The 26,248-nt window shown below is 48.4% G+C and overlaps 1 protein-coding gene, 1 long non-coding RNA gene and 2 gene segments (V, D, J or C); 3 read left to right on the forward strand and 1 right to left on the reverse strand.

Annotated features, from left to right (window-relative positions):
- The window catches only part of LOC105706714 (immunoglobulin lambda-1 light chain-like), a 392,758-nt gene that overhangs the window by 287,768 nt on the left and 78,742 nt on the right, over positions 1-26,248 (forward strand). The window lies entirely within an intron of this gene.
- Positions 1-26,248, forward strand: part of LOC135273040 (immunoglobulin lambda variable 5-39-like) — a 284,085-nt gene that overhangs the window by 168,214 nt on the left and 89,623 nt on the right.
- LOC105706716 (immunoglobulin lambda-1 light chain-like) overlaps positions 92-26,248 on the forward strand; it is a 108,775-nt gene continuing 82,618 nt past the window's right edge. The window contains 2 exon segments of the V gene segment in view: positions 92-172; positions 290-596. Of these exon segments, the coding sequence occupies positions 127-172; positions 290-596 (353 nt within the window).
- Positions 7,050-25,331, reverse strand: LOC105706721 (uncharacterized). Its single transcript, XR_001104906.3, has 3 exons — positions 24,948-25,331; positions 14,791-14,964; positions 7,050-7,186 (listed from the first exon to the last, which is right to left on the reverse strand). It is a non-coding gene; the product is annotated as an uncharacterized LOC105706721 (long non-coding RNA).

Raw genomic sequence — 26,248 nt, forward strand, 5'->3', positions numbered from 1 at the left:
ATGGAGCTCACAACCCAGATTTGCATGGAGGTCCCGCCCTCCTCTGAGGCAGAGGAGATAAGACAGGGCTGGGGGCGGGCCCAGTGCTGTGGTCTCAGGAGGCAGCACTCTGGGGACTTCTCCACTATGGCCTGGAATCTGCTTCTCCTCATTCTCCTCAGTCAAGGCACAGGTGACACCTCCAGGGAAGGGACCCCAAGGACCTCTGGGCCGATCCTTGGTCTCCTGCTCCTCAGGTTAATGTGGGCCCAGCACTGACTCACTAGAGTGTGTTTCTTCCTCTTTCCAGCGTCCTGGGCTCAGTCTGCCCTCACTCAGCCTCGCTCAGAGTCTGGGTCCCCTGGACAGTCGGTCACCATCTCCTGCACTGGAACCAGCAGTGATGTTGGGAGTTATAACTCTGTCTCCTGGTACCAGCAGCACCCAGGCACAGCCCCCAAACTCATGATTTACGGTGTCAGTAATCGGCCCTCAGGGGTCTCTGATCGCTTTTCTGGCTCTAAGTCTGGCAACACGGCCTCCCTGACCATCTCTGGGCTCCAGGCTGAGGACGAGGCTGATTATTACTGCAGCTCATACGCAGGCAGCAACACTTTCCACAGTGGTCCAGGTTCATGGGGAACTGAGACCAAAACCTGCCCTGGGCTCTCACGCTCCCTTTTTGCTATGAAGATGTTCCCTCAGCTGGTCCACGGTCTGTCATTGGATAAGAACATACTCACTTCATCTATTTGATTGGATCATGGGTTTGCCAAAGACAGCCCTGGTCACAATCACAGAACATTTATCTGCATTGCTTGCTCTGAGTTTTAGGAGAGCTTTCATATGTCAGGAATAGACTCATCCTAAGGCAAAGTCTGAGGGAGAGGGAGGAGCAAGTGGGCAAGGAAGTTTGTATCAAAGCTGGAATATCCAGTGCAGGCTCAGAGAGAAGGGTCCTCACACCAGCATTTGACTGAAGCCAAAACAGAAGAGAACAAGGAAGTTCTGAGAATAACAAATGAATAAACAGTTTAAGTTTTAAATATATTGAATGCTTTTATAATCCATGAAAAGTCTAGGACAGAATTTAACAATGGGATAAGGAAAAGAGCTTGAGATGTTAAACTATAAAGAGCCCAAGGCAAGTTGCCAGAAAAAGAACAGGACCTTTTTGGTGGAACTATGCATATGCTCCAAATTATCGTGTGTGTGTGTGTGTGTGTGTGTGTGTGTGTGTGTATAAGGAAACATTCCATGGAACATTCTTCTTCCTATTTTTTAGTATATGTGCTGCCGAAGCGAGCACACATTCTTCTTCCTTACACTCAAGATCACTCTCGCCCCACAAGAAAACCTAAAGGGAATGTCAGGCTGCGGGGACAGAACTTAATCACGTTTGTAAAGTGCATAACACAGAGTCGCGCACACCACAGCTGCTCCTGAGTTGGCAGCAATTATTCCTGACATCACTCGTGAAAACTGGACCTGGGATGGAGGCAAAGCAGTGCAGAGGATTTCAGGGAGTTAGGAAAAGAGAGACTTTAATGATTTAAAAGTAAGATCTAGGAGTGCAGGCGAGCATCGCTGGGGCGTTCTCCTGCTAACTCTCACCATGTCTCAGAAACGGTTTTAAGGCGAAGTCTACTAGAGAGCTAAGGGAGGAGTTTGCAGAATCAAGGTTTGAAATGTCATGCACGAGGGGGCGAGAGTCAGGGGGTGGGAAGACACAGCTGAGCTCACCTAAGGGTGTTTAGGTTTTTCTGGCCCTAGAGTTTTTGGCCATCCCTATATGACCAGGGCCTCAGATAAGCAGAGAGTTTATCTGCTTCTCTCCTCCAACCATAGTTCCTGGTTACCCTGAGCCCAGGTCAGTGCTGCCGTGGCCTTTGCATCCTAAGAGCCCATTTGACTCCCGGTTGTGCTCGATGGACTGAGCCAGAGTAAACAGTAGGAGGTTCTCCTGCTCTCTGACCCCAGGGTCTCTTCCTTTCAGTGGCATCATCCCAGCCCTAATGTCCATCCATCTGTTCCTGCCCATCCAGGCCTCCATGCTGCCCACTGTAAATGGCCACAGGTCACAAATTGATTGTAAATCTTGAGTAGATTGTCCTGACTCTGCAAAACTGAACATCTCCTCCCAGCACCAGGATGTCACAAGCAAGGCCAGCTGTGGGAAGGCAAGTGGGGGGGTAACGTGCATCACAGAGTGTAGACAAGACAAAGTAGCTCTGATGTCTCTCAGGATGGCTCAGGTCCCTGCAATTGCAGGCACAGAACAGGACTGCAGGCTGGAAGATGGGCTCCCTTTCTCCTGTACACAAAGTGCAGTGTGCAAGGTTGCCCATGTATAGGAGTGTGCCCAGGTGTGTGCCCGTGTGAAAGTGTGCCCAGGGTTGTGCTCATGTGCAGGAGTGTGTGCAGGTGTGTAAATATGTGTGCTCGTGTGCAGGAGTGTGCACAGGCATGTAAATGTGGGTGCCTGTGTGTGGGAGTGTGTGCAGGTGTGTACGTGTGTGTTCATGTGCAGGAGTGTGCACAGGCATGTAAATGTGGGTGCCTGTGTGTGGGAGTGTGTGCAGGTGTGCAAATGTGTGTGCCCATGTGTAGGATTGTGCCCAGGTGTGTAAAGGCACCCATCCATGTGTAGGAGTGTGCCCAGGTGTGCCTGTGTACAGGAGTGTGCACAGCTGTGTAAATGGGGCACCCATGTGCGGGAGTGTGTGCAGCTGTGAGGGAGAGTGTGTGAAGGTGTGCACATACATGCACCCATGTGTGGGAGTGTGCCCAGGTGTGCTCCCCTGTGTGGGAGTTTGTGCAGGTGTGTAAATAGGTGCACCTATGTGTGGGAATGTGCTGTGTATACTTGTGTGTGGGTGTGTGCACATGTGTGTACATGTGCATGCTGGTGTTACCAGGGAGTGCTGCCAGTGTCAAATGTCCCAAACTCAAAATTTTTTTATTTTCCTCTCTTAACCACCTCCCTAAGACGTGCTTCTGGGTTAAACGAGTTCATGTGGGCAAGGCCCACAAACAGGCATGGCATGGGCTGTAGTCAGTGCTGAGTCAGTCATCAGATATTGTCATGCTTATATGCAACCTTGTCCAGGGTGGGCCACATGTACGCCCCTGTCTGGTCCTGACAGAGCAGTAGAAGGGGGACTCAGACACAACAATGGCCAGGGTCCTGGAAGCACAGAGACGCCTTTCACCCCTGTGAGCTTCACAGACAACCGTGGGTATGGGATTCCTGTCGTGCCTTTAAGATTGTTCAAATAAGCACTGACGATCGCTCCCAAATGTGGTATGAGGAGAAGAATAATTCCATATGAACCAAACACTGAAGCCCACACTGAAGCCTGCCAAGTGCTCTCCAGCCCAGTGCGATGGAGGGTGCATTTTCACTGGGACTTTTGAGAGTATGGAGAAGGCCTGAGGAAACCAGGCTCAGCTGTGGGTTCCAAAGACAAAGCTCTGGGATGTCTCACCATGGCCTAGACCCTTCGCCTGCTACCTCTCCTCACTCTCTGCACAGATGCTGCCCCCAGGCTAAGCCCCCACAGGACCATAAGCCTATTCCTGACCCTGAGCTAGCTCAGGTGATGCTTCAGGATATGGGGCCCTGAGAATGAGCCCCAAAGTGTCCTCAACCTTCAGTTTCTGTGATTTCCTGAAGACTCAGCTACAACCAGTAGAGATGGCCATGAGACACCTGTCCCCACCTGGCCAGGAGACAGCAGAGCAGGCAACAGTGCAGAGAGAGCCAGCAGGAGCCAGGCCAGATCCTGCATCCAAAGCAGCCCCTAATACCCACACATTCTCCAGCTCTAACCTGGGGTACAGCCCTCACCTTCTCCAGGCTGAGGTGGGCTCCTCAGCAAGGCTAGCCCATGATGGGGGATGTCAGTGTGTCCATGGGACACATCCCTGCTGCCTGCCTGGTCCTCATGCCCCCTCCCTCCCCACCTTGGTTAGGTTCTGCTCCAAAGGTCCCAGGTTCAGCACTCAGGATACTTGGATCAGTTCCTGGACTTGCCCCCGCTGCTTTCTGTTCTCCTGAGCCACATAGTCCTTTTTAGCCACAGCGTTAGGTGCTGTGAAGTGAGGAGGCTTATACTGAACTGAAGAAGCTTTTTTCTTCATTCAAAATTAAAAAGTAGAAAAGCGATGAATGTCGTATTAATTAAACCCCAATGAGAGGATGTCATTCAATGGGCTTCAGACATAGAACTTGTCTTTCCTCTGCAAGGATTCCAAGAAAGAGGCTCAAAAAGAGCTTGTTTTCTGTATGGTGGGAACAGCAGCCCCCAGCTAAGAATAAGCAGGAGAGTCTCAGTTTCATCAGGAAAACAGACTAGGCTAGTGTAGAAGTCCTCCTGGCAGAAACTCTGAGAAGTGTGGAATGAAATAAACATAAACTTGAAATTAATGGTGCTGACAATGGTGATGTCAGCTCACAACTAAGCTGCAGTGCAGGAGACATCAGGTGATCGTGGTGAATCATAGCTGCTGTTACTATGTGTGAGGTGTGCCCATTTTCTTCCTAAGTGCACAGGAAGTCTGGGTTCCTGGAGGATGGCATGCACATCTCTCTGACTTTGAAAGCTTTGCAGAGGAGCTCTCTCATTAGTCCTGATAGAACAAAACCACTAGAGGAGGGCATCTCAACCCTGAGACACTTTTACAGCAATTGCACCTGTCCCACCTCCCTGCACTGTGTGTGTGAACTCTCTGTGCTGGGCTGAGCAGGGTGGATTGGGTCACACTGGCACAGAATGGGGCTGGGCTCTCTGGTCCTCAGCTTCTGAGGTGACAGGTGCTGGAAGAAAAAAGATCCTGGAAGAAAAAAGATCCTGGGCCGAGTCTCCTCCACCAGCTGGGGGCAGCAGAGCTGCAGCCAGGAGCAGTCAGGAGCCAGGCTGGGTTTGCCCAGGTGGGGCAAAGCAAATCCCAGCCTGGGGATCAACAGGTGTCCAAGAATCAGTCTTCAGACTGAAAGTGAAGACAGTTCATCCTATCCCCTCGGGCTGCAGTGGCCACGTTCTGAGGGTCAGGCTCATACAGTGTCACCCCAGGACACTGACAGAAGCCTGCCACAGTGAAGGCCTCACCTGGGAAATGCAGCTAGAGGATCCTGGGCCCAGGTGTCAGCCTAGGCAGCCTCCTCAGGAAGGGGATACCCTGGGAGACGTCCCAAAGTCAAGGTGCTCTAAGAGCGGGCACAGTGTGAGGGGATGGGGCTCCCGGGGCCTGAGTCCTTCACTCAGGAAGGCTGCCTGAGCCTCCTGCCACTCTCAGGGCCTTGTTCCTCCCTGTCCAGCAGTGTCCTGGGGAGCTGAGCCCTCTGACCTGGACACTACCAGATACACTCAACCCCTGCTCCCTCTGCCTCTCCTTCCAGCTCCAGGCAGACTCTGACTCAGCGGGTGGCTCTCTTGCTCAAGCGAATCTCAGGTGGGTGGGGTGAAGATGCATTTGGGGCCCTGGTCCCTGCATGGGGCATCCCCAGCCTCCTCGAGGAGATGCTCTCCAGAGGGACGAGGATTCTCAACTGACTCAGGCCACAGCTCTGACCCCGAAGCTGTCCATGCTCTGTGACATGACAATAACAAGGGACTTGGCTGGAGTAACCAGGGACCACCCACCCTGTGGAACTCACTTGCTGTGCAAAGACCATGTCCCTGGGACCCTTGTAGAGACCATGGGGCCTAAAGTTAGATTCTCAGTCGAGTCTGCTGCTCTTTGCAAGTTTACATAAAACATTGATGAGAAAAACATAAATAGGTAACAGACGAGCTGAGGGGGCCAATTGCTAACTTCTTGTGGCAATGCGGGTTGGTACAGAAGGAGCAGCACCATGGATGAAATGAGACCAGAGGCCCTGTTGACTCCACAGGTGTGTGTGCTTGCTTAAATGACCCAACTATTCCTACTGAAATAATTAGCAAGTGTTCTAGTGACACAGCACAGCATTTAGATGAAATGAATAAGCGGGGACTGAGTCTGAGAGGGACCAGGAGGAGGAAGATGATGGGTCTCTTGTGCACCTGCTGCTGAGTCAGGTGTCATTATGGTTTCACAGCAGGGCCCAGATCAGCCCCATGGCCAACCTCTTGTAAGGTCCACAGCTCTGCTGAGCCTGGCCCAGGACAGACTTCAGGTCAGGTTTGGGACAGTAGCATGAGGTCAGTTCCTGGGAAGGTGACTGTGATCACAGGGCTTGAAGGCTGAGGCTGATTTTCTAACCACAGATCCGATCCTGCTTCCTCTTTCTCCTGTCGCCTGTGCTGCCCCCACAGCTGGTTTGAGTGACATCTCTCCAGGAGGAGTCCCAGAGGATGTAAATTTGCATAAACACCAAACACTGACTGCTCCCAAAAGCCTGAGAAGGAATAAGAGAGGCCTGGGGAGCCCAGCTGTGCTGTGGGCCCAGGAAGAGCTCTGGGTGTCTCACGATGGCCTGGACTTCTCTCCTGCTCCCTCTCCTCACTCTCTGCACAGGTGGTGACCCCAGGCTCAGTCCCCACAGATCCTAAGTTGAGCCTGCCCTGAATCCTGAGCAAAGCGTAGACACAGTCTCTGGGTGGGACTCCTGGGAATGGGTCCTTTGTCTTCAAGCCCCCTATCTTGTTCTTCCTTGCAGGCTCTGAGGCCTCCTATGAGCTGACACAGCCACCCTCCGTGTCAGTGTCACCAGGACAGACGGCCAGGATCACTTGCTCTGGAGAAGCATTGCCAAATAAATATGCTTCTTGGTACCAGCAGAAGCCAGGCCAGATCCCTGTGCTGGTGATATATAAAGACAGTGAGAGACCCTCAGGGATCCCTGAGCGATTCTCTGGCTCCAGCTCGGGGACAACTGCCACCTTGACCATCACTGGGGCTCAGGTGGAAGATGAGGCTGACTATTACTGTAACTCCTGGGACAGCAGTGGTACCCATCTCACAGTGATACAGACAGATGGGGAAGTGAGACAGAAACCCCTTCCCTCTCTGTGTCACCCTCTCTCTCCAGCCCCAGCAGGACTGTGAACAAAGCCATAAGCAGGGCTGGCCCAGTTCACCTGGATCTGAGATCTTCAGGCTGCCCTTCCCTCCAGCCCTCCAGGCAGGCTCTGCAGAAGGTGGGTTGGGATAGGATTTGAGGCTGGAAGGACCACGTTGTTCTACTGTAGTCTGGACAGAGTGTGTCTTGGCTCATGATGCCCTGAGTGGAAAGACAGTAAGAGGGAGACAGACAGCTGTTAAGTGGCCATGGTCCCTGGAATTCCTCTTGTGTAGTGACTAAATCTAATGTAATGCCTGTACCCTGTGGCCCAAATGCCCTGGAGTATTTCTTTGAACTGTGCATGTTTAACTGAGACCCTCAAGTCCCAGCTCCATGCATCCTGATGTTCTGGACAGGAAAGCCTTTCCTAGTGAGCACTGTGGCATCACGTGTCATCCCTGACTTCCTACAGCTCTTTCCCACTGAAAAATGCCGTTGAGTACAAAGAATGGCTTCCTGCAAAAATGTGCCTCCTTCAGAATGTGGTTCAAGAGCAATGACTGCCTGAGGCCTTAATCTCAAAGCCATGCTTTAATTTATGGTGACCTTGAAATGCCTCCTAGCTGAGTGGTCGGTGGTAACACATTCCCAGTCACGCCTCCCACACTTCTTTCCTGAGAGTATATCCTGAAATCCTACTGCACGGACTCCTCCCCCTCAGAGTAGGATTCCAGGGACTCAAAACATTAAAAAAAAAAAAAAAAAAAAAAACAGCCTAGTGGAAAGAGTATCAAAAAGAAGAGAGTAACAGTCAATAGAGTGAATCGGCAACCAACAGAATGGGAAAAAAAATTTTTGCAGCCTACCCTTCTGACAAAGGGCTGATATCCAGAATTTACAATGAGCTAAAACAGATTTACAAGAAAAAAACAAACAAGCCCATTCAAAAACAGGCGAAGGATATGAACAGATACTTTACAAAAGAAGGCATACATGAGGCCAACAAGCATATGAAAAAATGCTCATCATCACTGGTCATTAGAGAAATGCAAATCAAAACTGCATTGAGATACCATCTCACGCCAGTTAGAATGGTGATCATTAAAAAATCTGGAGACAACAGATGCTGGAAAGGATGTGGAGAAATAGGAACACTTTTACACTGTTGGTGGGAGTGTAAATTAGTTCAACTATTGTCGAAGACAGTGTGGCGATTCCTCAAGGACCTAGAAATAGAAATTCCATTTGACCCAGCAATCCCATTACTGGGTATATATCCAAAGGATTATACATTTTTTCTGTTATAAAGACACATGCACACATATGTTCACTGCGGCACTGTTTACAATAGCAAAGACCTGGAACCAACCCAAATGCCCATCGATGATAGACTGGACAGGAAAAATGTGGCACATATACACCATGGAATATTATGCAGCCATCAAAAACGATGAGTTCGTGTCCTTTGTAGGGACATGGATGAACCTGGAAACCATCATTCTCAGCAAACTGACACAAGAACACAAAATCAAACATCGCATGTTCTCACTCATAGACGGGTATTGAACAATGAGGACACAGGGAGGGGAGCACTATACACTGGGGTCTGTTGGAGGGGAGTGGGGGGGGACAGTGGGGAGGTGGGGAGTTGGGGAGGGATAGCATGGGGAGAAATGCCAGATATAGGTGAAGGGGAGGAAGGCAGCAAATCACACTGCCACGTATGCACCTATGCAACAACCTTGCATGTTTTTCACATGTACCCCAAAACCTAAAATGCAATAAAAAAAAAGAAAAATGAAAAAAGAAAAAAAAGAAAAGAAAAGAAAAGAAAGAAAAGAAAAAAGAAAAAAAAGAAGAGTCACACAAAGAGAACTCTGAAGTCTGCAAATATTCATGCACTGATGAGCACTTCTGTGTGAAGAAACTCTCGAAAGAGAAAAGAACCACCCGAGACACTTGAGGGAACACTCTACAGAACGTGTGTGTGTGCATACACACTCACACACACTCATACACTCACACTCATACACACACTCATACACATACACACTCACTCACACTCATACACACTCATACACACGCTCACACACACTCATACACATACACTCATACACTCACACTCATACACACATGCACTCATACACACACTCATACACATACACACTCACTCACACTCATACACACTCACACACACACACTCACACACTCATACATATACGCACTCACACTCACACACACTCACACACACTCACACTCACACACACTCATACACATACACACTCACTCACACACGCTCACATACACACATACACACACTCATACACACTCACACACTGTCTCTCTCTCTCTCACACACACACACACACATACACTACAGTCATAGAGGAAAGATCTGAATTACAGGGCAAGCAGTGGAGTCCCCAGCTTTGCCTCAGAACTGGAAAAATGTCACCCTAGACAAATGACCGCGAGGTCTCAACTATGAAGGTGTAAAAGCAAACAGAAAATCCAAGCGGGTTTCAAGTAACTTTACTGAATTCAACAATAAAAGACAAAGGTAGAGAATGAAATGCAAAAGAATTCTAAACCCAGCAGGAAAAATGTGCAATACCTTCGTCCTGCCAATATTTCCTGCAAGGTAACCAGAAAATCTATGCTATGTCATGCAGAAAAAGAAATCAATCCAAAGCGGCAATAAAATTGCACACGATAGACCACATAGGCAAGGATACGAAAGCAACTCTCGCAACGCTATTGTTTTACTTGTTCATGAGGATACAGGATTGAACAAGCATGTAAAGAGGAGACATAAAAAGTACAAAGGAGAGAGTCACCAATGTGAGTCACTTTCCACTAGAATTTCCACACACGGAAACAACCTCACTGAATTTAAGGAATTCCAGCCTGAAAACACTGTCCCTGGAAAGTCTCCGAGACTGTAGACCACCTGACCGGGTGCCTGTGCCTCCAGGAACTCCAGCGGCTCCAGCCGAACAACAACAATGTGCAGATGTGTCCCCTGTGGGGCTGTCCTTTGATCAGTGACAGGATCTGCATGGCTGGAGGAACTACTGACCACCCACCCTCTGGAGCTCGTGTCCTGTGCAGAGACCATGGCCCTGGGATCCTTGGAGACACAGTGGAGCCTAAAGTTACACTCTCAGTCCAGTGTGATTATCTGGTGCTTTTCGCAAGTTTACACAAAACATTGATGAGAAAAAGTGAATAAATAAAGGAAGAGCTGATTCCACCAAGGTGGCCGAATAAGAACAGCTCTGGAGTGCAGTCCCAGTGAGAGAGATGCAGAAGGTGAGTGATCTCCACTTCTCCAATCGAGGTACCAGGTTCATTTCGATGGAAATGGTTGGACAGTGGGTGTAGCCCAAGGAGGGCAAACCATGGCAGGGCGGGATGCTGCCTTACCAAGGAAGTGCAACTGACTGGAGGATCAGGGACTTCTCCCCCTACCCCACACTCCAGTTGAGATACTGCACTTCTCCCATGCCCTCTGCAACCCACAGACCAGGAGATCCCTGCCAGGCTGAAAAGCACCACAAGTTACCAGTACAGATCTGAGTGGCAGCTCCGCAGATGCTGCATGTTGTTGGCACAGATCTGGGTGAATGTTTTGACTAGCACTGAGAGAGCCTGCAGGATGGTGCTACCTGCTCCCCAGAAAGGGGGAGCTCAAAGCAGGGAGACAGGTGATACAGCTAGGTGGGTCCCACCCCCCAAAGAAAGACCAGCAAACTGAGCCCTCTCAATTAAGAGTTTTGCAGCCAGCACATCAGTTTGAGCTCGACCCAGGATGATCAAGCTCAGTGAGGGGAAGGGCATCCACCATTGTTGAGGCAGGTCTAAACCTACTTGTGTAAATAAAAGCCAGAGGAAGCTTACACAGCAGCTGGACTGAGTCCGTGACAGCCCAGCAGCACCACTGCAGGTAGACCAGGAATGGACTGCCTGCTCAAGCAGCTCCCTAAACTCTGTATAACCAAAAAGACTCCTCATACAGGACAGCTCTGGCTGTCGCCTGGTGGGTACCCTTCCAGGATGAAGCTACCAGAGGAAAGATCAGGCAGCAATACTTGCTGATCTGCAACCCCCACCAGTGATTCCCAGGCGAGCAACATCTAGAGTGGACCTTCAGCAGTCCTACAGCAGAGGGGCCTGACTGTTAGAAAGAAAACTAAAAAACAAAAAGAAATAGTTTCAACATCAACAAAAAGGACATCCACTCAGAGATCACATTCAAAATCACCAATTCAAAGATCAAAGGTAGATAAATCCACTAAGATGGGAAGAAACCAGTGCAAAAAGAATTAAATCATGAAAGACCAGAATGCCTCCGCTCCTCCTAGAGATGAAAACTTCTCACCAGCAAGGGAACAAAACAGGATGGAGAATGAGTTTGACGAAGTGACAGAAACAGGCTTCAGAAGGTAGGTAATAACAAACTTCTCTGAGCTAAAGGAACATGTTCTAACCCAATGCAAAGAAATTAAAAACCTTGAAAAAAGGTTAGATGAAGTGCTAACTAGAATAACCAGCTTAGAGAAGAACATAAATGACTTGATGCAGCTGAAAAACACAGCACGAGAACTTCATGAAGCATACACAAGTTTCAACAGCCGAATCAATCAAGCAGAAGAAAGGATATCAGAGATTGAAGATTAACTCAATGAAATAAAACAAGAAGGCAAGATTAGAGAAAAAAGAGTGAAAAGAAGTGAACAAAGCCTCCAAGAAACATGGGATTATGTGAAAAGACCTAATCTATGCTTGATCGGTGTACCTGAATGTGACGGGTAGAATGAATCCAAGCTGGAAAACACTCTTCAGGATATTATCCAGGAGAACTTCCCAACCTAGCAAGGCAGGCCAACATTCAAGTCCAGGAAATACAGAGAACACCACAAAAATATTCCTCAAGAAGAGCAATCCCAAGGCACACAATCGTCAGATTCACCAGGATTGAAATGAAAAAAAAAAAAAAAAAAATGCTAAGGGCAGCCAGAGAGAAAGGTCGGGTCACCCACAAAGGGAAGCCCATCAGACTCACAGTGGATCTCTCGGCAGAAACCCTACAAGCCAGAAGAGCATGGGGGCCAATATTCAACATCCTTAAAGAAAAGAACTTTCAACCCAGAATTGGACGCAAAAATCTTCAACAAAATACTGGCAAACTGAATGCAACAGCACATCAAAAAGATTATCCATCACAATCAGGTAGCCTTCATCCTGGGGATGCAAGTCTGGTTCAACATATGCAAATCTATAAATGTAATCCATCGCATAAATAGAGCCAAAGAGAAAAGCCACATGATCATCTCAATAGATGCAGAGAAGACCTTAGACAAAATTCAACAGTGCTTTATGCTAAAAACTCTCAATAAACTAGGTATTGATGGAACATTTCCAAAAATAATAAAAGCTATTTACCACAAACTGACAGCCAATATCATACTGAACGGGCAAAAACTGGAAGCATTCTTTGAAAACTTGCACTAGACAAAGATGCCCTCTCTCATCATTCCTATTCAATGTAGTATTAGAAGTTCTAGCCAGAGCAATCAGGCAAGAAAAAGAAATAAAGGGTATTCAATTAGGAAAAGAGGAAGTCAAATTATCGCCATTTGCAGATGACATGATTGTATATTTAAAGACCCCATCATCTCAGCCCAAAATCTCCTTAAGATGATAAGCAACTTCAGCAAAGTCTCAGGATACAAAATCAATGTGCAGAAATCACAAGGGTTCCTATACACCAATAACAGACAAACTGAGAGCCAAGTCATAAGGGAACTCCCATTCACGATTGCTACAAAGAGAATAAAATGCCTAGGAATACAACTAACAAAGAATGTAAAGGACCTCTTCAAGCAGAACTACGAACCACTGCTCAAGGAAATAAGAGAGGACACAAACAGATGGAAAAACATTCCATGCTCATGGTTAGGAAGAATCAATATCATGAAAATGGCCATACTGACCAAAGTAATTTATAGATTCAGCACTATCCCCATCAAGCTTCCACTGACCTTCTTCACAGAACTGGAAAAAAACACTTTAAACTTCATACGGAACCAAAAGAGAGCCAGCATAGCCAAGACAATCCTAAGCAAAAGGAAAGAAGCTGGATGCATGTGCTACCTGACTTCAAACTATACTACAAGGCTACAGTAATCAAAACAGCATGGCACTGGTACCAAAACAGAGATATAGACAAATGAAACAAAACAGAGGCCTCAGAAGTAATGCCGCACATCTACAACCATCTGATCTTTGACAAACCTGACAAAAACAAGCAACCAGGAAAGGATTCCCTGATTAATAAATGGTGTTGGGAAAACTGGCTAGCCATGTGCAGAAAGCTGAAACTGGACCCTGTCCTTACAACTTACACTAAAATTAACTCCAGATGGACTAAAGATTTAAATGTAAGACCCAACAACATAAAAACCCTAGAAGAAAACCCAGGAAATACCATCAGGACATAGGCATAGGTAAGGTCTTCATGACTAAAACACCAAAAACAATGGCAACGAAAGCCAAAATAGAGAAATGGGATCTAATTAAACTTAAGAGTTTCTGCACAGCAAAAGAAACAACCATGAGAGTGAATGGGCAACCAACAGAATGGAAAAAAAGTTTTGTAATCTATCCATCTGACAAAGGACTAGTATCCAGAATCTACGAAGAACTAAAGCAGATTTACAAGAAAAAAACAAACAAACCCATTCAAAAGTGGGTGAAAGATATGAACAGATACTTTTCAAAAGAAGACATTTATGAGACCAACAAACATATGAAGAGATGCTCATCATCACTGGTCATTAGAGAAATGCAAATCAAAACCACAGTGAGATATCATCTTATGCCAGTTAGAATGGCAATCATTAAAAAAGCTGGAGACAACAGATGCTGGAGAGGATGCGGAGAAATATGAACACTTTTACACTGCTTTTGGGAGTGTAAATTAGTTCAACCATTGTGGAAGATAGTGTGGTGATTCCTGAAGGATCTAGAAATAGAAATTCCATTTGACCCAGCAATCGCATTACTGGGTATATACCCAAAGGATTATAAATCATTCTATTATAAAGACATATGCACACGTATGTTCATTACGGCAATGTTTACAATAGCAAAGACTTAGAACCAACCCAAATGCCCATCAATGATAGACTGGACAAAGAAAATGTGGCACATATATACACCATGGAATACTGTGCAGCCATAAAAAAATGAGTTCATGTCCTTTGTAGGGACATGGATGAATCTGGAAACCATCATTCTCATCAAACTGACACAGAACAGAAAACCAAACATCACATGTTCTCACTGATAGGCGGGTGTTGAACAATGAGAACACATGAGCACAGGGAGGGGAGTGTCACAAACTGGGGTCTCTTGGGGGTTGGGGGACTGGGGAGGGATAGTGGGGGTGCGGAGGTTGGGGAGGGATAACATTGAGAGAAATGCCTGATGTAGGTGACAGGGGGATGGAGACAGCAAATCACCATGGCATGTGTGTACCTATGCCAATCCTGAAATATCTGCACATGTACTCTAGAACTTAAAATACAATAAAAAAAGAATACCATTACTAACATTAAATAAATAAAGAGCTGAGGATGGCAACTGCTGTCCTACTGTGGGGTTGGGGGTACCATAGAAGGAGCAGCACCGCACAGGAAATGAGACTAGAGGTTGTGATGCATCCAAAATGTGTGTGGTTGCTCAAATGACAAAACTATTCCAAATGCGATGATTAGCAAGTGTCCTAAGGACACAGTATATAATGTAGATAAAATTACCACGATGGGGCCTAGTGATTCTGCAGTATCCTGAGTGGAGATGAAGGAGGAGGAAGATGATGTGTCTTTGGTGCACTTGCCGTTGAGCCAGGTGTCATCAGTGATCTCTCAGCAGGGCTCAGCTCAGCCCCATGGCCAGGCTCCTGGAAGGTCCGAAGTCCTGCTCAATGTGACCTAGGACAGACCACAGGACACAGAGTTTTGGGACAGGTTTGGGACATGTTGTTAATCCCCAGGAAGGTGACTGTGGTCACAGGTCTTGGAGGCCAAGGCTGATTTTCTTACTAGAGAAGCAGATGAAGAAGTTGAGGACTCACCCCTTCCTTCTTAGTTTCTTATGCTGCCCCCAGAGCTGAGCTGAGTGACATCCCACCATGAGGAGTCCCAGAGAAGTAAATTTGCATAAACACAAAACATGCATTGCCCCAATGGGCCTGAGAGGAAATAAGAGGGGCCTGGGGAGACCAGCTGTGCTGCGGGCTCAGGAGACAGAGTTCTGGGCGTCTCACCAGGGCCTGGACCCCTCTCCTGCTCCCCCTCCTCACCCTATGCACAGGTGCTGCCCCAAAGACCTGTCCCATGCTCAGTCCTCACAGGTCCCTGAGTTGGTCCTGTCCTGAATCCTGAGCTCAGCCCAGGCATAGCCTTAGGGTGACACCACTGGAAATGTGTTTGTTATCTTCAAGCCCCCTCTCCTGTCCCCTCTTGCAGGCTCTGTGGCTTCCTATGGGCTGATACAGCCACCCTCACTGTCCATGTCCCCAGGGCAGACAGCCAGGATCACCTGCTCTGGAGATGTATGAGGGAAAATTATGCTGATTGGTACCAGCAGAAGCCAGGTCAGTCCCCTGTGCTGGTGATATATGAAGACAGTGAGCAGCCCTCTGGAATCCCTGAGTGATTCTCTGGGTCCACCTCAGGGGACACAACCACCCTGACCATCAGCAGGGCCCTGACTGATGATGAGGCTGACGATTACTGTTTTTCTGGGAATACTGACAGTTTCACAGTGACACAGGCAGATGGGAAAGTGAGAGGCAAACCCCTTGCTCACGTGTGCTATCTTCTTCCTCCAGCACCGGAAAGACTGTGGACAAAGCCATGAGCAGTTCTGGCCACGAGCTGAGACCTCTAGGCCATCCTTTTGTCCAGCCCTCCAGGCTGGCCCAACAGAAGGAGGTGTAGGAGCAGATCTAGGGCTGCTATAATCAGAATTTACTGGTGTTTTCAGGCCTCAGGAGTGACTTGGGGAAATAAGAACTGAATGGAAGATCAGAGAGATGTAGTAACCATCATTTGGCCTTAGTATTCCATATGGTGGTGAATGGGTCACTCCTTCTTCCAAATATCCTACATCCGTCCCCAAAAATGCTCAGCTCAGCTCAAAATGAAGGCCTGGGATTTTAAACAGGAAAAGCAGAGGAGGGGACACTGTGGCATCTGCCTAGATATGCTTTTCTGAATTCAGCCACCCACAATTGTTGGGAGGTTCTAGAAGCTCAGAGCTGTGCCCTCACTGGAAAGTGCTACTGGTTCAAGAAAAGTTTTTTCCTAATATTTAGGCCCAGTTTTGAGACTGTGGTGTGATGACTGCCTGAGGCCAAGATCCCAAGTCCCTGCCTTAATACAAGATGACACAGAAGGACCTTCCAGCTCCAGATCTCCCAGTGTGGATGCTGAAGCCTCAGTTACAACCCTATTGTGGGTCGTGGTCTCCTTCTGCAGGTGATGCCTCCCTCACCTTTTCCAAATCCTCTGTGCATGCAAATCATTATCTCAGGGTCTACTTCCAGGGAACACAAACTCAGATGGCCAGCTGTCACCAAAATGAGCCACTGTAGACCTGAGGTGGCCACCATACACTGGAAATCACCAGCAAATTTCCTAAATTTCCATTGTGTACCTCCAAGTGTCTAACTATATCTGATTGTTCCTTGTCTTCTTATAAACTGAAACAGGATCCTGACATGCCAGGTGCTCCGAGTCCTGAAGGAGAGGTGGAGTCAGATCCTCCTGCAAGAAATCCATGGAAAGGAGAGCAGCCTCACCCCATGCAGGGAGCAGAGATGCACCCACAGGTGGAGCTGCAGGATGGACAGTGCCCTCCTCCACCCTCCACATCCTGCACAAACAGTCATTCTTTTCACCCCTCCTTCAGATGATCAAAGCTGGCACCTACGAAGCCACCACAGCTCACCCTTGTCAATCGGACTCCTTCAAATCTCCATCAACCACACAATCTCAACATAAAGAATCTCCCAAAAATAATAATAGTAACTAGCTATAAAAACGTCTATAAAATATCTCAAATAATTTTAGATTGTATGCATGTGTAAATCTTATTTTTCATGCTTTGGGTTAAAAAAATATATCATTAAAACTAGTTTATCCTTTTTTTAAAAATCTCTAATATGGTGAGTAGGCAGTAGGATTCACATGCGGCTCTCATCACATTGTGACTGTACAGTGCTGCTCTGGCCTGACCCCTTCAGGTGGCAGGTGCTGTAGAGTAACCTGCTTCAGCAAGCCCCATGTCCACCCATAGGACATATGTGCGAAGCCAGGGAGAGGCGCTGCTGGAAGAGAAATGCGAACACAGGTGTAGACCAGCTGTTTCTGCAGGTGACTGAGTCCAGGAGCCCTGAGCCTGCTCTACCCTAGATGTGTCACATCCATCTCACCAGAGATCACTGCTGGCCTCCCTGAGCTCACAACTGGGGGGATCTGACAGTTCTAGCAACATGGTCACTTGATGTCCAGTGTGATCCTGTATCTCCCAGGGCCCAGTAAGACAAAAAGAGATGTTTTTTTAAAGGGAAGTAATCTCTACTGCACATGACATGGACTTCTTCCAAAACCCCATGAGTTTAGACTGGGATTCTCCAGTGGGGTTTGCCACGTACGGGAGGTTTCAGTTCCCATGGTAGAGTCTGCTGGATTCTCTGGCCTCAACAGCAGGACGCTCCCAACCCTGCCTGCACCTGCTGCAGGGCCTCCCTGCTCTGGGCCTGGAAAACAGTGGGCGATATTTATGGCTCCTGACATATGGGTTGGAACCACATCCCCACATGTAAATATGCTACTTATAGACCTTTATAGACCTTGCGTCTCTTTCTTCCTGGGGGGAATTGAAGGATATAATAACATGTTCTTCATTTTGTAGGAGATTCTCAGCTGCTCCAGACAACGAAACTCCCAATTTCAGCTAATATGGAGGAGGAAACATCTTAGTTTATTTCCCACTCTCAAAAGTGCGTGGATCTCACAAAAGCTTCCAATAGACCGTCCCCATCATGTACATATGATTCAACTATGATGTCCAGATGGTCTGAGCCCCCATGATGGTATCATGAAAGGGAAGGGAGAGCTAACGATGTCGGGCAGACAAAGTGTGAATGTATACTGTTGTCCAGCCCACGCGAATGCACACGGATTCTCATCCTGTTCTCTAAGGGGAATAGACAAGACCTCAGTATCTGTCTCAATGGTGCAACTGTGCACCTGCAGCCATAGCATTCTGTTCCAGGAGATCCCCATCTGGCGCAGATATTACAAATGCCACTATTGCCCATCTGGATCTGTACAAATCCTGGTTAACCTTCCAGGATCATTCAACTACTGTGGAGAGCAGTCCAGTAAACTGAAAACGAGGACCCCAGAAGTAATCAATAGTACTGCAGGAGAGAAGAGAGCTTTCTCAGAGGGCACAGTCCTGTTGAAATTTCTCTGCTCCTTGAGAAGAAATAGCCCAGAAAAGGTCCTAGGGAATGCATCTCATATGGGTTCCTGGATGAAGCATATCCTTTTACTGTGCTGAGATTTCACAGAAGCTGGGATTGAAGTGTGAACACCATCTTTGTTTCCCCTTGGATTAAAAAAAAAAACAAACTTTATTATTTTTTTGAGGCAGAGTTTTGCTCTTGTTGCCCAGGCTGAAGTGCAATGGTGCAATCTCGGCTCACTGCAACCTACGCCCGCCCACCCAGGTTCAAGGGATTCTCCTGCCTCAGCCTCCTGAGTAGCTGGAATTACAGGTGCCTGCCACCACACCTGGCTAATTTTTTTTTTTTTTTTTTTTGTATTTTTAGTAGAGACTGGGTTTTACCACATTGGCCAGGGTGGTCTCGAACTCTTGACCTCAGGTGATCCACCCACATCGGCCTGCCAAAGTGCTAGGATTACAGGTGCAAGCCACCGCGCCCAGATGGGATTTTCTTTTTAATTCAATTGTGTGAATTGTCATTTTGTCCACAATGTCCAAAGTCTCTAAAGTAGCTGTCTAATAGATACAGAGGTTCTGTTTGGGCTGATGAAAAAGCGCTCGGATTGGATTGTGGAGATGTTCGCACAACATTTTTACTGTACTTACTGCACTTAATTACACACTTAAAAATGCTTAAAAAGATAAAACATTATTTTATCTGTATTTTACCAAAGTAAAAATGTTGCATACTCTGGAAGCAAAAAAAAAAAAGGAAAGAATTGTGTACTAAGCACCACTTTGTTCTACATGCTACAGCTCAACTTTCTCTCTCTCTCTCTCTCTCTTTCCCTAATTAACAATGATCTCCTGTCTGGTCCAAGGTCACACCATTTTCCAGGAATGCCTATTGAAGCTGTTAGTTTGTTGCCAGGAAGAATCCTCAAACTTCTCATGCTCATATTTGATTGTCAGCTGTCTCCAGCCAGCATTTCTAAACCAGGATCCTTTGTTGAGGCTTGTGAAGAATTTTGTAGAAAGTACTCCCAAGACGACAGTGTTCCCTGTTGACAGTGGGACTGTTTCCACACAGTAGGGCTGTGCTGAATGTGCGTGGAGCCGTGCACACTATGCCCACAGGCCAGAGTCTGTGCTGCTGACTCTGACCCCTGTGCTTGGGAGGACCGTGTCCACTGCTGAGTCTACAACCGAATTTGATTGTGAAGAAAAAGGTCATTCATAGCTGTTGGACACTGAGTCACACAGAGGGACAGATGGCGGCTGAGGACACCTTATCTCTGATGTGCTTAAGTGGATTAGATCTGCTGGTGGGACAGGAAGATGAAGAAACCTGTGGCTCTAAACCTGGAATTTCCAGCCCTCAGTCTCTGCTGTCCATGTCCTCAACTGTATGTATCTTGGAAATGTGGACCACGTGGGTTAGAGGTGAAGGAGATTGGGAAGCTTTCACGTTCTCTCTCGTCTCCCTTGGTTATGTAATACACTCTTCTACACCTAGTTTGTTAGAGTTTCTGCTCTGCAAACATATCTGATCTCTAAATGAGAGACATTTGAAAGTGCAGACAGATGCAGGAACTCGTTCATCTGGAGACTTTTCTACCACTTGAAGCACTGAATACATCTCTGCAAGGCTCAGAATTTCAAGTGACAGGATTTGGGGGTTTAAATGAAAACTAAATCTTCGGATAAACCACGATACAAGAGGGAAGCTTCACAGATTTCCCTGCTGCTTGGGCCTCAGTGAGGACTGACTCAGCCAGTCTCAGGCTCCTGGAGACCTCCTGGGAGGTCTGCACTAGGAAACCCTTTTCAGCACAACCTGGGGCAGGTAAGGGACCCTTGCTCTCATATTCTCCTCCCTGATAATTTTGCATTCAGAGAAGAATAAGAACCCGAGTCCAGGAAGATCAAACCCCACAGACAAGGTCTCCTCATTCTCCCACGACAGCCCTAGCTCTGTATTTCCAAAGAAGAGCATCTTCCCGGCATGAAGACCCAGGAGCAAAGAGGGAGCTTCTCACAGGGGTGAGCAGGACAGAAGCCGCCTTGGTCAGTGGAAGGAAACTTCTCAGCTCACATCTGACCCAGATTCAGCCACACCTGTGCAGGATCACCTGCATGTGAGCATCGTGTAGTCGCTCCATGAGTAAATGCCTTGTGTGACTCTTGGGTAAAATCCTACCATAGGCAACATTTCGTTACCTATTGCTTCAACCGATGTTTTTCATAATTCACTTTAGGACACTCGCAGAAGGTAAGTGTGTCAGGTGTGGGATGTATCGATTAGGAAAAGCAGAGGCTTCCTGCATCAATGCCATTACTTGTATTTGGGCCCATACCGCATGGAAGTGGGAAAAACAGAAAAGAAAATGATACTCTGCTCGAAAAAGCACCGAGAAATATGATTGTATTAATATGGCTACAACTTACTAATTGAGCTAATGGTACATTAACTTAGGTAGACAATTTTTACAGTGGGATTTCTAACCCTAACACATTGTATTAAAATTTTTATCAGGTTAAAAGATCGTTAAAAGGTCGATGTTTGATTAAAATCTGGAGTCTTTTACTTTGGACTGCAATCAGCCAACGATTGCAGGGAGCTGGCTGCCCTCCCAGGCCCTGACTGCCTCCATATCCAAGTAAAGTAGCAATCCCCACAAGCAACTGGAAGAGCTGGTGAGGGGAAGGGGTTTGCATCAGGGCCTCAAAATTCGGCTCAGGATTTACTCATGTTCCCTCCCCAAGCCCAGGCTGGTTCCAGGACATTAAGAGGTGAGCTTCATGATGTGTCTAGGACTTCCCTGGTTCTGCTCTTCATCTTCCTTCCCCAGTGATCTTGAGATTGTCACTCCTTCTCACAGGCCCTTCCTTTCCCTGTCAAGTGCACTCCCTGAATTCTCTTCTCCTGGGTTAGCAAATCTCTAGAACTCGAGGGAAAGCAGCGCTGGGTCACCACATGGGGCCCCGGAAAGCTGGCCCAGGACCAGACAGACACACAGGCAGCAGGGCTGCATGGTGGGTATCAGGTGGAGGGGTGGGACCAGGAAACACTCCCCTGGGTGTCTTCAGGGCCAGGTGAACCAGGGAGGGGCTGGGACCTGGGCTGGACCCATGTGAGCCACACCTGTCCCCATCACAGGAGCACCTTCCTGGTCACAAGTGATTTTGTTTGCTGCGCTGTCCCAGATCATCTAATTTATTACCTGTGCATTGCACACACTACACATCATTCCTGTCCCGAATTCTTCACTTGTGAGCAAATGTCACATCTGACCTGAACTGGCTTACATCCCAGATCCCCTGCAGGCTTCTCACTGTCACTTGAGATCCTCACACAACCAAGAACCTTCCCTGCAGGGCACAGACATAGCTCCCTGCACACATTTCCATCATGGATTTCTTCACTCCTTCCTCAAAGGAGCTCCATAGACTCTTCTTCAGGGAGGCTTCTCCAACCACTCAATCTACAGCATCCGACCACTCAGCTTCTGTTGAAACTTGCCATGATTATCTGCATAGAGCCTACAATTCCATGTTTATTTTTTCTATCATTATCTTTTGATTGCTTTATTCCTATGAATCATTGCATTATCCGTCAGAAATGATTTTTCACTACAAGGACACATGTGGCAGGAACCAGTGAGCATCCAATCTTCTCCCACAAAAATAGGTCTGCATGTACTTGGTGGTTGTTTTCCAGATGTGCACCAGTTTAATAGGAACCTCAAATATTTCTAAATTTCCATTCCCGTCAATGCGATGCTGACTTTGTTTTCATTGCTGTTGATGTAAGACCTCAGCATGGCTGCTGCCGCTCCGGCTATCACACCATGTTCAAGAGAAAAAGCAAAGCACAAATCCAATCTAGTCCTTCCTTCACAAGAGGACAAGTTCCCTGAGAAGAACCTCAGCCATCTGACTCTTACATATCATGGACCAAAGCTGGGCTACATGGTCACTGCTGGCTGGGAGAAACTGGGAATCTGCCTGGCTTTCAAGTGAATAGAGGGGATGACGCACAGGTAGAAGGTGGTAGGGAGTGAGTATCTCCTGGGTCTATAAACCCAGTGTGCCTACTGCACTGACTCAGAAACAGGAGACAAAACTACTCAGAGCAAAGATGGTATCTTCCTCATGCTGAATTCCTAAAATGCATTCTTGCCAGGACAGAGTGGGTCAGGGTGAATATTTGTTGGGTGAATGAGCTTCTGTCTCTGATGCATTTCAGGAGTCACCAGCAACACACATTGGTCCTGTATTTGTATCCAGAACCAGTCAAAGCCACCCCCGAGTCCTGTATCTCTCAATACCAAGCCCCACCCAGAAATACATGCAGGGAGCCTCAGAAGGGTCCTGTCACCTCCTCCTGCACATGGGAGTGTTTGTATTTCCATCAGGAATCCGAGTGGCTTGTGCTGGGTCTTGAGGCAGGAAGGGGCCACACAGAGAAGAGGAATTTCTTCCCTGAGGTCAGAAATCCATAAATCAAGGAATCAGGAACCTGAGCAGCAGATTTTGAAGCTAACCTGGACCTAGGAGGCCCCTGAGCCTCCAGCTGCCTGTGTAGAGTGGCCACCAGATGGCAGCAGAGAGTAACCTGACAAAAACACCTGGGGATAGGGAGGGTCTGGGCATCAGGGGGATGCTGACACGCAGGAAGGGTCAGTGACCACGACCTGAGACCTGGAAGGAAAGAGATTCTTCTTTTCTTAGTGTGTTTGTCCTTGACACTGATGTTTACATTCTTCTGACGTGCTGGTTCTCAGATCTGACTCTTGGAGATGGTGCTTATTTTTCTGACACAGATTCAGGCACTTTGCCTCTTTCCATCGCCCTGGCCCCTATCCCACGGTCACACGTGCCATCCCATTCTGCAGTCACACGTGTCCCACCTCCCTGCCCTTTGCTCTGGGAGCCCCCATCCTGCAGACACAGCGGCTTCTCCTTCCCCGCCACTCCTCCACGTTCCTGACTCTGTCCTGGGATCCTGCCAAATCACAGCTCTTGGTTTCCTGATGAGGCACAAAATACTTGCTCATTATCTTCTGTTGACTTCAGTTTTCATCCATTGATACACTTTCCCAGCAACTGAAGACACCTTAGTTATAATAAACTTTCACTTCAGGGGTCTTGGAGTTTGCAGTCCCCTCTCATTCTCTCATGAAGCAAATGTTTCCTTTACCTACTGATCTGTCCCCGTCCTGAAAGTACCCTGGGGATACTGAGGCACAGCACCTATGACCTGGCACTAGAACTCACAGCCAAGGTAGAAAAGTACCGCATCCCATGGATCTTCCACAACTCTATGTGCACGCGGCACCCAAGAATTGCATTTTCCTCTAACATTGAGGAGCTGTGCCCTGGGGTGGGACTTGTATCTGTCCAAGGCTTGTGCTGTCCCCTGTAGAGTGGGAATGAAGAGGGTCCCTGCACTGGGCTCTGGGATGTGTTTTCAAAAGGAATTTAAGCCTATACCAGACATCTCATGTCTGACATCAAGTATTTACGATCAGGACATTCCTAGAGAAGTAGAAGAAAGTTAACCACCTGTCTCCTGAGCCGGGATGGAATGGAGGAGGGGGCTGTGGACCCCAGGCAATTCTTCCACCACTGTGACTCTGGAAATCTCTTGAACAGGCCAACCACTGTTCTAATGGAAAACCTTTATGTCCTCTGGAGAATACAGAGAAACTCAGCTCTGAGCTTTTCCATGACCAACCCAGCCCAGGAGCAAGGCTGGGCACAAATCTGGGTAAAGATGTGAGCCCAGACTACGGGACCAGTGGGTGAAGGAGAATCCCATGGGCTGACGGGGTGGGTAAGCAGGGGTCACCCCTTCTCTCTCTGTGTCCCTTAGGGCTGAGCCCTTCTCTGGAAACCACAGAGCTCCTCCAGCACCTGCCCCTGACTCTGCTGATTTGCATCACGGGCCGCTCTCTCAGCAAGGGGATAAGAGAGGCCTGCGAGGAACCTGCCCAGCCTGGGCCTCAGGAAGCAGCATCACTGGTGCCTCAGCCATGGCCTGGACCCCTCTCCTCCTCAGCCTCCTTGGCCTCCTCGTTCACTGCACAGGTGCTGCCCCCAGGGTCTCACCAACCTGCCCAGCCCCAGGTCTCTGGGTCCAGCGTGGCCTTGACTCTGAGCTCAGCAGAGCCCTGCCTGTGGTGAGCAGGATGCTCATGACCTGCTGCTGGGGGAGGGGCTGGCGGGGCTGAAGTCCCCCACTCTCTGCTCAAAGGCTTGTGAGAGCCTGAGGGGTTGCCCCTGTCAGGAGAGAGGAGTGGGTTTTCAGGTCAAAGGCTTCATGCAACAGGAAAGTCCATGGGCCACTGGGACTGGGGTGGATTGCAGGGGATACCCTAAGACCTCACAGAGTTTCTGTAGCTAGTCCCAGGCCAGGAGAGCAGGGAATTTAATAAAAAGGATCTTTTACCTGCAAGCAAACCTATCCTTTTATTCTCTTTATCTTTGCAGGCTCTGCGACCTCCTATGAGCTGACTCAGCCACACTCGGTGTCAGTGGCCCCAGGACAGACGGCCAGGATTACCTGTGGGGGAAACAACATTGGAAGTAAAAGTGTGCACTGGTACCAGCAGAAGCCAGGCCAGGCCCCTGTGCTGGTCATCTATGGGGATAGCGATCGACCCTCAGGGATCCCTGAGCGATTCTCTGGCTCCAACTCTGGGAACACCGCCACCCTGACCATCAGCGGGGTCGAGGCCGGGGATGAGGCTGACTATTACTGTCAGGTGTGGGACAGTAGTAGTGATCATCCCACAGTGACACAGGCAGATGGGGAAGTGAGACAGAAACACCCTCCCAGCCTCTGCCACCCTCTTGCTCCAGCCCTGGAAGGCCTGTGAATGAAACCATGAGTGAATCTGGATCAGTTCACCTGGATCTGAGCCCCCAGGGCTGCCCTTCCCTCCCGCCCCCTCCAGGAGTCTGGATCTGAGCCCCCGGGCTGCCCTTCCCTCCAGCCCCCTCCAGGAGTCTGGGTCTGAGCCCCCAGGCTGCCCTTCCCTCCAGCCCCCTCCAAGAGTCTCTACGGAGCATGCATCAGGCATAGACATGGCCTGGAAGTCATCTGGTGACTTGGGGCTGCTGTGTGAGTTAGAGAGTGAGGGCCTGGGTAGAAAGACAGGCAGACACAACCTCTGTCCACTGACTTTGCCCTGGACGGTCATATGGTGGGGATGGGGCCAGTCCTTAGACCAACCGTATGGATCAGGCCCCAGAACTGCTGCCCAGCCCTGCAGAGGTCCTGGGCCCCAGGCTGTGAGGCGGCCTATGACTCCCAACAGAGCAAACCAGAGGAGGGGACACTGTGAAGTCTGACCAGATACCCTCTTCAATGTGACCCACCTAGCACTGCTGAGAACCCAGCAGCTCAGAGCTGTGCCCTCACTAGGAAGTGCTGTTGGTTGCAGAAAGCTTCCTCAAGGTGATGTCCCTTCTCAGAGGGGTTCAGTTTAATGAACCAAGACCTCAAGTACCTGCCTCAATTAAGATGCCACTGAATGAAGGGGCTCCCAGCTCCGGAGCTCCCTGTGTGGACGCCTGAGGCCTCAGTGCCAACCCCATCGTGAGTCAGGTCTCCTCCTGCCCAGTGTTGCCTCCTCACTCCACTCTAAATCCTCTGTGCATGGAAATCTGCAACCCAGATTCAGATTCCAGTGAGCCCCATCTACAGTGGCCTGCTCTCCCCCACATGGACCATAGGAGGACACAATA

This window comes from Aotus nancymaae, unplaced genomic scaffold (assembly GCF_030222135.1).
Source record: "Aotus nancymaae isolate 86718 unplaced genomic scaffold, 86718_ANA_hifiasm-v0.15.2.pri h1tg000210l, whole genome shotgun sequence".
NCBI lineage: Eukaryota > Metazoa > Chordata > Mammalia > Primates > Aotidae > Aotus > Aotus nancymaae.